This window comes from Perca flavescens, chromosome 3 (genome assembly GCF_004354835.1).
Source record: "Perca flavescens isolate YP-PL-M2 chromosome 3, PFLA_1.0, whole genome shotgun sequence".
Lineage (NCBI taxonomy): Eukaryota > Metazoa > Chordata > Actinopteri > Perciformes > Percidae > Perca > Perca flavescens.
In genome coordinates this window covers 38,272,805-38,287,718 of record NC_041333.1, presented here as the reverse complement: position 1 = coordinate 38,287,718, position 14,914 = coordinate 38,272,805, and the positions used below count along the sequence as shown (strand labels likewise).

Below are 14,914 nucleotides of genomic sequence, written 5' to 3'. Positions count from 1 at the left end.
CATGTATGGAATAAATAACTATAGAGTCTATGTAAAGGATTGAATGAACAATAAGACATTAGGCAGAAAGGTTTGAACCCTAGTGCTACCAAAGCAGAAGGTAATAGCAGAACCATTAAAAGGTGAAGGAAGTAAGGCTAGTTACTGGTTTCTGCTGTTCTGCCAAAAAGTGATCACAGCCCCTACCTTTCCACTGAAAGGTTGTTTGATGGAAAGCCTGTCCCCGTCCCCTGCAGGTGGCCGGCGATACTGCAGTCTGATGTCGGTTGAATGAGCGGCACTGTGCTTTGATGTTTGTTTAGAGACAGCAGACTTTTTCCTTATTCCGTTTCTTCATTCTGTCTGCTTTGTGCGTTTGTGAGGAAAACGTGAGTATTGTACATGTGGAGTTTGTTGCGTGACCACATACAGGTACAATATATGTGTTAGTTTAAATGTATAGTTTAACTATTTAGATCGAAGTTATGTCAGGAGTTGTCACGTAAGCCTTATTTTCCTTTCTCCACGGCACGCTCATAAAGAGTCTACTTAGCTAATCATCGCCGTTAATGTGATAACGCCGGTTTATATCTCACTTCGTGTGGGCTTTAAGTGTTTGTATGTTAAGTTAACTTCTATAATATAGTGGAGGAGGTTATTGTGAAGTGAATTTCAGGTACTGTGCTCTGTAGGTCATGTGCATTTGATTACCTCGTGATTTATTCAACGCTCCATGTCTGTGGCCTATTTATAACATTGGTAACAGCTACAGCTAATATTTGTGCACTTTAAGTTTAAAGCTCCTGCCTTTGTTCAGTTAGTAACCACTGTTGATTCCTATACCCAGACGCAGCCTTACCTATGTTTCACCCGTTTCAATTGAAACAGACCCCGCCCTCCGAGGGGGCCCCAACAGACCAGCAAAATCCCATTCATTTTCTCCGTAGGATATTGATTTTCAGCCATAATGTCTAAACCATCCAAGGTAGATTGACCACGAGCTACGAGGTTGTGAAACGAAAGTTTCTGCTCCTATAAAAGCCACAAGGTATGAAATCAACCTTGTTATTTGCGATCTTCTGGAGTAATACTACATTACCCACAATTCTAAGCAAAACACTGACGTCTCGGATTGGTCGAACTCGCGGTTACCATGGCAACGTTTACCGCCCCCGCGAACGTATAATACCAGTAGTTTATTTGTTTATATCTTTGCCTTTTGCCTGAGAGTGACCTCTTTCTTTGGTCCAGCATCTGTAACCCTACCGGCGACAGCAGCGGCCGAACCCCCGTCACAGGATGCTAGCCAAAATACAGATTACCCGTCTTCAACTGAAACTGCTGGCAATAATGATGACCAAACATTGTTAGTAGAACAAGAACATGACGATCAAGATCCTACCGCTGAGACAGGTGAGGGAGATGCCAGGGAGAAAGCGAATACACACCGTGCCAATATGGACAGCTGAAAAATGCACAGTACCATTGAAAATACCTATCAAGAAATGCAAATGTTGAAAAAAAGACAGTGGAACAGCGTCATGAAAAGGTTAATTGCCATAGTCTGTCAGCTTGCAGAATGAAACCTTGCTCTCCGTGGCCACACTTCCAACCTACATGAAACAAACAATGGAAACTTTGTGGTGGAGCTGCTGGCAGAGTTTGACCCAGTGATGAGCGAGCATGTCAGACGAGCTGAGACAAAAGAGATTGCTGACCATTATCTGGGGAAAACGATACAAAATGAGCTGATCACTCTTATTGGAGACAAGACAGTGGAAGCAATAATACACGGAGTGAAACAATCCCATTACTACTCTGTGATAATGGACTGCACCCCAGACGCTGCACACATAGAGCATCTCTCTGTGACACTGCGCTTTGTCAAGTGCCAAATGGGTGCCGGGGCTACTGTTGGAGAGCATTTTGTCGGTTTCCTACCAGTGCTTGACACATCAGGCGCAGGGCTAACAGATGTCTTCTTGAAGCATTTGGAGAAGTTAGGCCTGGATGTCGAAACATGCAGGGGACAGTCGTATGATAACGGTAGCAACATGCGGGGGAAAAATAGCGGTGTGCAGAAAAGGGTGCTTGATATCAACAAAAACAGCACTGTTCATGCCATCGCCAGCCACAGTCTAAACCTCGTCAATGTAGATGCTGCGAAGTCAACAGTGGAGTCTGTGAGCTTCTTTGGGGTGCTGCAACGTCTGTACACCATTTTCAGCTCCTCCACACAGAGATGGGAGATTTACAAGACAAACGTACCACAGATGACCCTAAAGGCCATCCATCCAATCCGATGGAATGAAAGTGCCCGCTATCAGCTTCCTGCTGTGGGAATCTCACTGGTCGATCATGCAACAAAAAAGGTGTGTAAAGTCGAGTGTGTGTTATTTTTGCTGATCAGTCTATGATTTTAGTGTGTTAGGCCTTATTATGGTGTTTTTTCCTGTATTACGTTGAGCTGTTTCAGTACAATGGACAGCGGCGCATGGCATTGTAAAGCGTCATTAAATTGTTGAAATTAAAAAAACAACATTATTGTTATTATCAGGTGACAGTGAGACTGCGTCTGCTGCCAGAGGCCTTGAACAGGAGATAACGAGCTGGAAATTCCTGCTTACTGTCATCATCATGTGGTACAACATTCTACATGAGGTCGATCATGTCAGCAAGCTGCTCCAGAGCCCACCAGTTGGGATCGATGTGCTCCAGTACGAGGTGGGATATGTTCTTAAATTCCTAAAGGAATACAGAGAGAACGGCCTTTCATCCGCCCAGACAGATGCTAGAGACATGGCGGAAGAGTTGGAGATGCCAATGGTCTTCCCCACTACACCAGGCCCAAAACCCAAACGCCAGTTTCCGTACGAGCCCCAAAATCCGGATCCTTCCTTGACAGTGACACCCGAGGAAAAGTTCAGGAGAGATGTTTTCCTCCCACTAGTGAACTCTGCCATCACAGGCACTAGTGAGCGCTTCAAGTTGATGGAAACATTTCATGGTCTGTTTGGTTTCATTTACAGAAGAGAGGAAATGAAAAGGGCCGTGGAAAGTTACACCCTCAAAGAAAGCTGCGCAAATATTGAAATAACCCTCGGCGATGTGGATGCTGAGGACCTTGTGCGCGAGATCTCGGCTGCTGTCACTGCCGTGCCAGCAAAAGAAACCACTGGCCTGCAGATTCTGAGCTACATCTACAGAAACAGATTAGTTGAACTGTATCCAAACCTCAGCATTGCTCTCCGACCCATGATGACAGTGCCTGTGGCGGTAGCGAGCGGAGAGGAGGAGTTCCTCGCTTGAAGCTAATAAAAACACACCTGAGGTCAACAATGCTCCAGGAGCAGCTGTCAGCTCTCGCTCAGATTTCCATTGAGCACGAGGTGACAAAATCGCTGGACAAAGATGAACTTATCAGGGCATTCTCAGCTCTCAAACACAGAAGGGTGGATTTCTAAACAGGGCTCAGGTGAAATATACGCCCGCCGCCCGGTGAGCTGTCCACGGTCCTGAAAAAACGCGGAGCCCATCGTTATTTATAAGTTTGGTTCATTGTCAGTCAGACACTTTTTCTTCTTTGCTTTTGTTAAATAATTCAAGTTGAGGGGATGTTTTAGCTGTTTTTTTTTAAAGTCAGCTCAGACAGCTGAAAATATACTGCGCAAATCAATTAAGCAGAGAAGTTGGCTTCCATGAAAGGGCGAGGCTTATTCCAATGTAAAACGCTGTATAATTGTATATAGTTTTAATCAAATTAGGTTGGATTATTTCTATGTTGAGCTGCCTGTTCGTGAAGCTGAAAGTACACGTAATAAAATTGCTTTTTCTGCTCTATTATGTTTATGTTTTACGTGGGTAGGGCCCCATATTAGTTATTGAAACGGGCCCCCAGATGCTTAAGGCCGCCGCTGCCTATACCATTCATCATTATTAGTATAGCTCCTTTATCATTGATATTATTGTACTGCAGGTTAAATTGATATTCTTATTGTATTTATCTTTGTTTCTTTAGGACCACAAACTCAAACTACCAACACAAACTCAAAATAAAGCTCTGTTAACCAGACATACTACCTCTGGAGCCTGATTCTTTGACCGGAGTCAAGTCCATATCTGCCGCCTCAACCAGTTAAATCGTGGGAGGTCACATCCCTCCGTTTCATTGTTTCTGCCTCAAAAATACTGGATTTAAATTATAACTGACAGATTATAGCCCACAAGAACTTAACCAGTTTAAATACATTCTTTAAGAAGCAACACATCCATAAAATGCACATTTCCACTTGCCAAAAAGTGATCGTAGCTCCTAGCTTGTGTTTGAACATCGGTTTCTGCGTCTAAATGACTTCATTTAACGAATGAGGTTCATATCTGACAGATTATGGCCCACCCAGAACTTTCTACCAGTTGAAATACTGTTTTAAAGAGCCATCACGGCGATCACTTTTTGGCAGCTCGTGCGTTGATTCAACTTTGACCCACGAGACTCTCTGCCGGTTTGAGGGGCGTTCAAGAAATATCAGCTCTTTCTATTCTTGTTACCAAATGTGGAGGAAGAACTCTGATGTGTTACTGAAGTAAAAGTAACAATACTACAGTGTAGAAATACTCTGTTACAAGTTGTAAATGTATTTTTATTAAGGAGATGAGAACGAGCCAACAAGACACATGTTGATGTATTATTCATCACAATAATCTGCCTCAGAGACCAAATCACTCTGGAATAAAAAGTGACAAAACTAAAATGTAAAACAGAAATACAAACATAAAAGCAGAGCTATCTCACATTCATTTCAAACATTTGTTTTCCAAATTTTAAATATATTACAATTTGATTCAAAATATAAATCAATCTTAGTAAAGAGAGTCAACCGATGAATGAAATCATGATATGATCAAATGAACAAATGATGGCCCTCAAGATGAACGTATAGATTTTATTAAAAGCATTTAGAAACATAAGACTATATGATGATTGTTTATAGAAACATTTGTTTTCCAAATTTTAAATATATTACAATATGATTCAAAATATAAAGGACATAATAGTAACCAATAACAGCTCATTATTATTTAGATGTTCCATATCATGAAGAGTTTTTAGTCCAACAGTTCAAATGTTGATAATCCCAGAGATGAAATCAGATGAATGTTTTTGTGTTTGAGTCTCAGATCTGCTTCACAGTGCAGAGTGTGTGTGATGGTGAACAGACTGAACTTTGATTTCAGCAGCTGATCTTCAGTCAGTGTTTCTGTCCACAGGAGAGACTCTCAGTCCTGCAGAGGACACAGAGACACTGAGGAACCAGGAGAGACTCTCAGTCCTGCAGAGGACACAGAGACACTGAGGAACCAGGAGACACTCTCAGTCCTGCAGAGGACACAGAGACACTGAGGAACCAGGCCAGACTGTAAACCCAGGATAAAGAGGTTGAGTGAATGTGGTGTTGAAGGTGTGGAGGTGGATCAGTGAGTCAGAGGAGACTCTGTAGAAGGACAGAGAGCCAGCAGGAATGTCCACATACACTGCTACTCTGTTAGAGGAGGAGGAGGAGATGGATGTGTGTCTGTTATTGTGCCTGACAAAGTAACCATCTTCATCAGAGCAGCCCAGACTCCAGGACTGATCATTCCATCCAAACCTACAGTCTTTACTGTCTCCTTTCCTGCTGATTCCTCTGTAACTCACTGATATATAAACCTCTCCTCTCCTCTCGACCTCCCAGTAACAGCGACCAGTCAGAACATTTCTACACAGCAGCTGACCCCAGCAGGCAAATCTGTCTGGATGATCAGGATATGACTGATACTCCTCCACATGTGTCACCTTCCTGTTGTTGTCAGACAGTTTGAGTTTTCTGTGTACTGTGTTTGTGTCCAGTTCCAGTTCACAGACATCTGATGGAGAGAACAAGACACAATACAGCTGCAGGTTATCATCTGATGATTTATTAACAACTTTACTGACAATAACTGAAAGAAAATCATTCAAACGTTCATTTCATATTCAGCTGTGAGTGATGTTTAACAATCCAGTTCTAACAACATCAACAGTTAGTGAACATGAGAGTCAACATGTCAACAATGTTCAGCTTCTTGTCCTCGTGTTGACCCGATGATGACAGCTGATGATCCAAATCTAGAAACATGAACTGAATAAAGTCTCACTAATAAAACTGTCACATCTTCTTCTACTGCAGCACAAAGCAGCTCTCAACCATCTGCTTTTATTAAAACATCCAGAGAAAAAGCTACTTGAACACAACAACTTATGTGTGAATAAAAAAAGAAACAAAGTTAGCTTTCTGTTGGCTCGACTGTTGATTAATGTATTTACGTGAAATAGTGAATCAGAGGACTTTGTTGGGGAGTAGAAAAGAAAGGAGGAAGTCAGAGAGGAGATGTAGAGCACGTTGGAGGGAGAAACATGCAGTCAGCAGAGGAGAGAAAAACTAAGTTTAATGTCCAGCTGACTCATGTTTGGAGACTAATGGACTTTTAAAGTTTTGGTACAAGTATCATTTTTACAGCTAACAGTCGTGTTCAACTCTCAGTTTGGTAACTTGTTATCCTGTAGTTTTAGGTGAAGTTCAGGCAGGTTAGCTGTTTAGCTAGCTAGCTCCGCCGTGAGGGACAGTCAGCTGTAAACACCAGCAGCAGCTTTCACCGAGGACCGGGAGGAACCAGGACTTCACTGGAGGACTAGAACTGCACCATAACAAGAGGTACAGGTATATGCAGACAGACAGTATGAGCAAAATAAAGCTTCTTTTTTTTTTACATTAATTACATCAAAAACAGGCACTTTCAAGCACAATTAAACACAGCTTAATTTCACAGAGAGAAAGAAAGAAAAGAGAGGAGAGATACAGCGTGTGCTTTGTTGTTGCAGGAAACACTCAGCTGTTCCACAAACTCCCGGGCAGTTCATAGCTTGTGTTTGGTGGTTTAAAATGTTCTTGTGGCAGAGATAGAGGTAGTGATGTTTCCTGTTTCCTGTACGGGACTCTCACACCGCCTCAAACCACACTGACAAGTCTGATTTCTGGATACATAATTAGCCAGTGTGAGTTAAGTAGTTCCACAGTGAAAGCACCGTGCTATTGTTTCTTAATTATTTCTTTATAGTTGCTTTTTCTATATAATAACATCCACTGGTAAAGGGAGATTTAGCCAATTCACCATCAACTGCTAAGCACTCAGGATCCTGTTCAGTACAACATTGAAATAATAAGTAACCTCATCTTATATTATACTTCCACCACCAGGAAGGGGTTAAACTAGTGTAACACACAGCTGAGTTCTCTTAGAGCAAACTTAAAACACACTCACACTTCCTCAGACCCGGTATCAGTCTCTGCGGTCCACCATGGTCCACTCTGCAGAAAGAAACAAAGTCACAATCAACTTCATACACCAGGGCTGTGGATGATTGCAAAATTGAACCATCATAGTCAGGGCCGGCCCTATACATCTGGGGGCTCCGAGGCCATTTAGTGAAGGCGCGGCAGGGACACAGGCAGCGGCAGCAGAGGGCAGCGGGTTTCACTCTGTATGTAGGTCACTGTTGTTGCCAGTTTCAGATCAAACAAACATAATGATCAAATCAAATCATGATCCTTGCTTGTCGCTCTATCAGCAACACCTAACATTTCATTACCAACATAAATAGAGTTGCCATATCAGTCAGAATCAGGCAATGTTAGATAGGTCACGGTCCGGGTCTATGGTCAGACCAAAAGTTTGGGGGCCCCCTAATGGCCCTAAGCAGCCACTTAGTTTGTGTATAGGGAGGGCGGCACTGATCATAGTGTGAAATACAGTTTTCAAAGAGACGGAGTGTGACTACGTTGACTCTCACTACAGCTTGTTCAAGGAACAGTCAGGACAATGCTGCTAAAGCTGTCGCGGTGTGGTTACTGTTACTCTGAGACAAATACAACAGCGTTCTCTATGCCCTGGTGACAGACTGACAGGCTGGAGGTTGTTTGGGAGGGAAAATAAGACAAATATGTTTGGCTTATTTTTTAAATTAAATTTATTATTTTGTTAGAGAGAAAGTATGCTACAGAAAAAGGTACTGTTGGGTGCTGGTACCGAATTTCAGCTACTTATATAGGTACCTTAGTTGATTAAGAAAAACAAGTACTTAATTTAAATGTACGTTGCTTAAAGTGATAACACTAACACAGAACATTTAGGGAACGTTGGGGAACGTTAGTTTTGGTTTTCTAAAGGTTAGTTCAAACCAAACCAAAAACTAACGTTTAGGGAACGTTCCCTCAGGGTTTGGAGAACCAACCAACTGAAACGTTCTCCTGTGGTTGCACTGTACCTCCACACAACGTTCCCGTTTGGTAGTTTTTGGTTGTTCTGAGTGCGGTTTTGAAATGTTTATTTAAACCAGCTCCATTTAAGTTTTTGAAGTAGCTAATAAAAGGTTTGCAGTCACTTGATTTAGATTCACTCAAAAAGGATTGGTCTTATAAAATCTAAGTAAGATAAACAACATAGCAAGATAATATATTTATTTTTAGGCTGATATCAATTTTGCTGAAAACTATATTTTTGTGCTTGATTTCGTTTTTTAAACTGTATTAGGTGAAAATACTTAAAACAAGAATCTATCGATTTTCACAAGTAAGAAAATTCACTTCTTTCATTTCACTTCTAACAAGTGTCTCAGTTCAGTGTTCCAACTGTTACCGTTACACCCCACAGCAGTAGGGGAAGACCGTGCCTCTGCTCTCAGGTGACCGATTCAAGTCCTGTCCTACTGACTTCCGTTTGATACACAGACAAAGAAGATTCAATTTGCTTTGCCTAAACGATCTCACGAAAAAAGTAAGTAAAATACGTTACAGTTTCATGATGTTATGGTTGTAATGCAAAGGTTTGGGGTTTAACAGTAAGCCCTTTCCCTCGTAGTGCTTTGTTATATTCCGGTTTTGATCAGGTTGAACAAAAAGGTTTTGAACAACTCACGTTAGCAGTTGTTTTTCCCTATGGTTTTTCCCTCGTCGCCATCTTGCCAGTCAAGCAGCGAGTCTTATTGGTAAACTCTTTGTGCACAAACAATGTTCTCAATGCTCGAGCTCATGTGTAAATCCCCTGGTGAGACTTCGTGCAAAGTTTTCATGTTGTGTCGAGCCTTCTTAGTGTTTTACATATAGTAATTTTGATGCGATAAAAGTAGCCCCTAGCTAGTTCTCCCATTCAAAAGGCCATTTGACCCGAAAACGACAATACGATCAATCTTAAAAGTGGCGTGTCCATCCTAATTATGCTTTTAAATGAAAGGTACTTTCACATAAAGATCCTAGGTTGCATTTTGGCGAGAGTTACGCTTTAAATGGACTGCATATATATTGCGCTTTGTTTGCTGCTGTGCATGACGTGTATGCTTTGCCGCATTGTATGTTTTGTGTCATCGTGTTAACCTGCTTGCGTTGTTGTTACAAATAAGACATACTAGTTATTTCAATTAGTTTTAGTGTACAGTACATGATAGCCAGTACAATCAGTCATTTTAGGCAAGTCTCTCGGCGGCCACCTTGCAACGTACTTTGGGCAGTTATCGGCAAGCTATTTTCCTATGTAAGTGAATGGGGAAGCATACAGGAAGAGACGGAATATGTGTAGGCTACACAGCTGCCATACTGGCTTTACAAACTAACCCCATGCATTTCTATGGATGCTGTGTCTCCCCATTAGAAAGTCTCTGGGCTACAATGCAAAAGTCCTGAGAAATGCTGTCACATACAATGTTTATGTTGTAATGTTTATGTTTACACTGCATACATTCAAATATTCTTTTTGCAATCAGTACAAATTGTATGGTCTTTTATTTCAGATGACTCCGGTCCACAAGCAAGAAAGCATTCCAGGAGGGAGCGTGTATCTGGAAGCCCTATCCATAAGTTAACATTTATACATGCGTTTAAGAAACCAGAGTCATATTCCCACCATGGAACTACTGACACTCAATGTGGTGCTTATCATGTGAATTTTCTGATGTGTTTGTCTCTTCCTGCCTTTTTTTCAGGTCAGTAGACATCACTGCCTCCACCACCTGCATGTAAGTTTTTTTTTTTTTTTTGTGATTGTCTAATGTAACAGAGTAGTTTTGTAATGGCATTTGCAAGAAACCTACCATAAATGAACTGACCAATATTCATATCTACTTTCTTTTTAGATGAGTCAACACCACACAGGAAACCAGTCAGTCGCCCAGAGCTGGATTGATCTATTGTAACGAAGTCAGTCGCATGCTACGGCGAGTTGCAACCAATGACGTTCTAAAACAGTATAGCCTGCGTGGCCGAAAGGGAAAGAAGGCCTTCCAGGACGTGACGATCTGCAGGGTTATAACAGGCAGGTGTTATTTTATTGTTCACATCAGTATTATGCTTAGCTGGGCTGATAAGAGGTTTTAATTTGACTTGTAAGGTTGCTTCATTTTGACTTCTACTCTAGCGGTCTCCCAGAAAAACTTTGCTGAGCTGACTGCAGCAGACGCGGAGGACTTGATTGGGCAAGGGCTGAAGTTTGCCCCACACAGACGGTAAATTGAAATTCTTCTGTGATGTTAATAATAATCATAATAATCAAAAACTATCAATATTTGTGATCAGAATAAAAACAGGGTTGTTAGCTAATTTGTCTTGCTTTTGTTAAAGTGTTTATTCTTAGTATGACATATCAAACTTTTGTTTCTTTCTTTTTAGGTCAGCTGAGAAGGACTGAGCCTTCAAAACCATGGAGCTCTACTTTTGGCCATCTTCTACACTGCTGCCATCCTCCTGCCTCCTCCCCTCTGGCAGGCGCTACAGATCCCTGCACACAAAAACAACCAGACACAAGAACAGCTTCTTTCCCACTGCCATCACTCTCCTGATCTGCTGATAAGTGGGGTCATCCCCACTTTGGCCATTCACCTACACATTACATACTTTATCATTCCAATATGCATCTGGCACAATACATTGCACTATTACTACATCCTTATCTATTTTGTATTTTGTTTATTCTTCTTTGTATATTGTATATTAAAGTTTTAAATCCCATCAAGTTTGCCTGTTCATTCATTCCTGCTAATATATAATAATGCATTGAACGATCCCAGAACGTTGAACCAACTTTCCATTACAACCAAAACACAACCAAAACCTAACCAAACCTAACCTTCAGGGAACTTTCCATTGCAAACAAAACACAACCAAAACTAAACCCTAACCTTCAGGGCGTTCCCAGAACGTTCTGGGAACCAAAAATTGTTAGCTAGGAATTGAGTTGATTGAATCTTATTTTGTTAATGCCAATTGAATCGTTCCAGACCTCTGATCTTGAATAAAAATCAGATAGTACATGTTTGTCTGTCCATACCTGAGAGTGTCCAGTCTCCAGTTTGGATCCTTAAATCCAGCTGTTAGCAGCTTCACTCCTGAGTCTCCTGGATGATTGTAGCTCAGGTCCAGCTCTCTCAGATGGGAGGGATTGGAGCTCAGAGCTGAGGCCAGAGAAGTACAGCCTTCCTCTGAGATCAGACAGCCTGAGAGACTAAAGACACACAGACACACATACATACATATGCATGCACAAGCGCGTGCGCGCACACACACACACACACACACACACACACGCGCACATATGCAAGCGCACACACACAGACACATCATGTTAGACATTCACATTTGTCCACTGTTGTCTCCAACTAAGGATTTACTTTAGAAAAGCACTCTTTGTATCCTTTAAACCACCATTACTAATGGAAGGGAATTAAGTTCGTGGAGAGGAGGAAGAATTTTGACCAAAAAAAAATCATAAAAAAAAACATATCCAGGCACTCAAGAGGCCTGTACTACGAAAGGAAGATTTGGCGTTAATGAGGTAACTTCAGGTTCCATCCAGGGTTTTCTGTACCACGATGGTGGATCACTTGTTACCGTGTTAAATCGCTGTGTTAATTTATGCTGAACACCTAACCTGGTCGGGAGCAGGTTAAATTGGAGATTAGAGATCAACTGGTGTAAATGCACCGCCTACTGACCAATCAATACTCGATTGATAATGGCGTGACCATTCTTAGAAGATCAGGCGGAGCTCGGTGCGCGGAGAGAGAGAGAGGGGGGGGGTGCGCTTATAAAATATATATGCTATATGTCGGTATTTTTTGAAATATGTGTTTTGCCAATGCATAATCGGTTTGAATTATGTTTTATATATTTTTTTTTTTCTCACGATCGCTTCCACTGCCAGGGTTGCAACTGAAATAATAGGCTAAAGCAATGGCAGTTTATGGAAAGCACAAGTGTAATTATGGTCAGATCTTGTGCCTGACTGATGGGGAAGATATTGATAAGCATTGTAATTTACGCATTTACAGTGTCGGCTATTTTATTGCCAGCTTTCCTCCTGTTTTAGGAAGCAATGAATGTATTGCATTTTGCCTGCAAAACTGTGTCTGAGTTCTTCATATGATGTGTAGAATTATAATTTGCTAATTTTATATAAAATATGCAGCTCTGGTAGATGTTTGCGATTGGTCGTGCTGTGCAAACACCGCCTTTTTTATGTGAACGCGCGTGCCACTGGATTGGGAAACCCTGGGTTGATTGTACTAGTTGATAACCACCATAGTGACACAGCTTATGTGGATCCGCGGTTGTTAGGGTTAATGAAGCCGGGTAACTGAAATAAATCCAGGGCATGTTGATCTTGATTCGTAGTACAGGACGGTTACAAAAAATACAAGAATTGTTGTTGTTGAAAATTGTTACTTAGGTCCTAACTGAACACCAACCTGAGAGTTTCCAGTCTGCAGTGTGGACTCTTCAGACCAGGAGACATCAGCTTCACTCCTGAATCCTGCAGGTCGTTGTTACTCAGGTCCAGCTCTCTCAGACTAGAGGACTGGGAGCTGAGAACTGAGGACAGAGCTTCACAGCTTCTCTCTGACAGGTTACAACCACCTAACCTGAAGAGAAATCAGCAATATAAAAAACTATTACACAATTTTTTTTCTCCAAATAAAAACTTCATTTAATCTGGATAGTTATGTGCATGTACAGAGCTTTGTTGGAGGCTTTGACCACTGGCAGAAGCCTCAGAAGAGCCTCTTCTGAAGCAGAGTATTTCTTCAGGTCAAACACATCCAGATTTTTTTCTGATGACAGTAAGATGAAGACCAGAGCTGACCACTGAGCAGGAGACAGTTTATCTGTGGAGAGACTTCCTGAATTCAGGGACTGTTGGATCTGCTCCACTATAGAACAATCATTCAGTTCATTCAGACAGTGGAACAGATTGATGCTTCTCTCTGCAGACAGATTCTCACTGATCTTCTTCTTGATGTACTTGACTGTTTTCTTTTTGGTCTTTGAACTACTTCCTGTCTGTGTCATTAGACCTTGTAGGACAGTCTGATTGGTCTGCAGTAAAAGACCCAGGAGGAAGCGGAGGAACAAGTCCAGGTGTCCATTTGGACTCTGTAAGGCCTTGTCCACAGCACACCGATGGAGATGTTGTAGTTTAAGGGTTTCTCTGAAGACGTTAGGCAGCTGGGAGGTTGTTTGTTCTTCAGCCAGCAGGTTGACTCCTGAGTTGATGCATGTCAGATGGACATAAAGAGCAGCCAGGAACTCCTGAACACTCAGATGGACGAAGCAGAACAACTTGTCCTGGTACAGTCCTCTCTCCTCTTTAAAGATCTGTGTGAACACTCCTGAGTACACCGAGGCTTCTCTGATATTGATGCCACACTCTGTCAGGTCTGATTCATAGAAGAACAGGTTGCCTTTCTGAAGCTGCTCAAAAGCCAGTTTTCCCAGAGACTCAATCATCTTCTTGGTCTCTGGACTCCAGTGTGGATCTGTCTCAGCACCTCCATGATACTTGACGTTTTTCAGTTTGGACTGAACCACCAGGAAGTAGATGTACATCTCAGTCAGGGTCTTGGGCAGCTCTCCTCCCCCTCTGGTCTTGAACACCTTCTCCAGAACTGTAGCTGTGATCCAGCAGAAGACTGGGATGTGGCACATGATGTGGACGCTTCGTGATGTCTTGATGTGGGAGATGATTCTGCTGGCCTGCTTCTTATCTCTGAATCTCTTCCTGAAGTACTCCTCCTTCTGTGGGTCAGTGAACCCTCTGACCTCTGTCACCGTGTCAATACACTCAGCAGGGATCTGACTGGCTGCCGCAGGTCGTGTGGTTATCCAGAGGCGAGCAGAGGGAAGCAGTTTCCCCCTGATAAGGTTTGTCAGTAGCACATCCACTGAGGTGGACACTGTAACATCAGTCAGGATCTCAGTGTTGTGGAAGTCCAGAGGAAGTCGACACTCATCCAGACCGTCAAAGATGAACACAACCTGGAACTCTTTAAACCTGCAGAATCCTGCTTCTTTGGTTTCACTAAAGAAGTAATGAACAAGTTCCACCAAGCTAAACCTTTTCTCTTTTAGCACATTCAGCTCTCTGAAAGTGAATGAAAATGTGAACTGGATGTCCTGATTGGCTTTGTCTTCAGCCCAGTCCAGAGTGAACTTCTGTGTTAAGACTGTTTTCCCGATGCCAGCCACTCCCTTTGTTATCACGGTTCTGATTGGGCCATCTCTTCCAGGTGGGGTTTTAAAGATGTCTTCACATCTGATTATTGTTTCTGGTCTGTCTAGTTTTCGGAATGCTGTTTCAATCTGTCTGACCTCATGTTCTTCATTGACCTCTGCAGTCCCTCCCTCCATGATGTACATCGGTGTGAACATCTGATTCAGAAGGGTTGGGTTTCCTGCTTTAGCAATCCCCTCAAACACACACTGGAACTTTTTCTTCTGGTTAGTCTTGTGTTTATGCTGACAAACTCCAGAATAACTTCCTGAATGAAGACACAAAAAAGAAGATCATTGAGTCATAAAAACATAATTTAACATTT

The 14,914-nt window shown here is 42.1% G+C and overlaps 3 protein-coding genes and 1 long non-coding RNA gene across 4 annotated transcripts in view; 3 read left to right on the top strand and 1 right to left on the bottom strand.

The window, feature by feature from the left end:
* Positions 1 to 14,914, top strand: part of LOC114552945 (heterochromatin protein 1-like) — a 600,023-nt gene that overhangs the window by 535,533 nt on the left and 49,576 nt on the right. The gene's annotated exons all lie outside the window — the stretch shown is intronic.
* LOC114553107 (NACHT, LRR and PYD domains-containing protein 3-like) overlaps positions 1 to 14,914 on the top strand; it is a 582,600-nt gene that overhangs the window by 521,214 nt on the left and 46,472 nt on the right. The window lies entirely within an intron of this gene.
* Positions 1 to 14,914, bottom strand: part of LOC114551846 (protein NLRC3-like) — a 101,713-nt gene that overhangs the window by 68,574 nt on the left and 18,225 nt on the right. Inside the window, exons 7-10 of the mRNA XM_028572730.1 lie at positions 13,149 to 14,857; positions 13,054 to 13,057; positions 12,777 to 12,956; positions 11,371 to 11,536 (exon numbers count right to left, since the gene is read on the bottom strand). Coding sequence (XP_028428531.1) covers positions 11,371 to 11,536; positions 12,777 to 12,956; positions 13,054 to 13,057; positions 13,149 to 14,857 — 2,059 coding nt within the window. The remainder of the gene's footprint in view (positions 1 to 11,370; positions 11,537 to 12,776; positions 12,957 to 13,053; positions 13,058 to 13,148; positions 14,858 to 14,914) is intronic.
* LOC114553153 (uncharacterized) lies at positions 305 to 1,452 on the top strand. The gene is made up of 2 exons (XR_003692261.1): positions 305 to 368; positions 1,231 to 1,452. It is a non-coding gene; the product is annotated as an uncharacterized LOC114553153 (long non-coding RNA).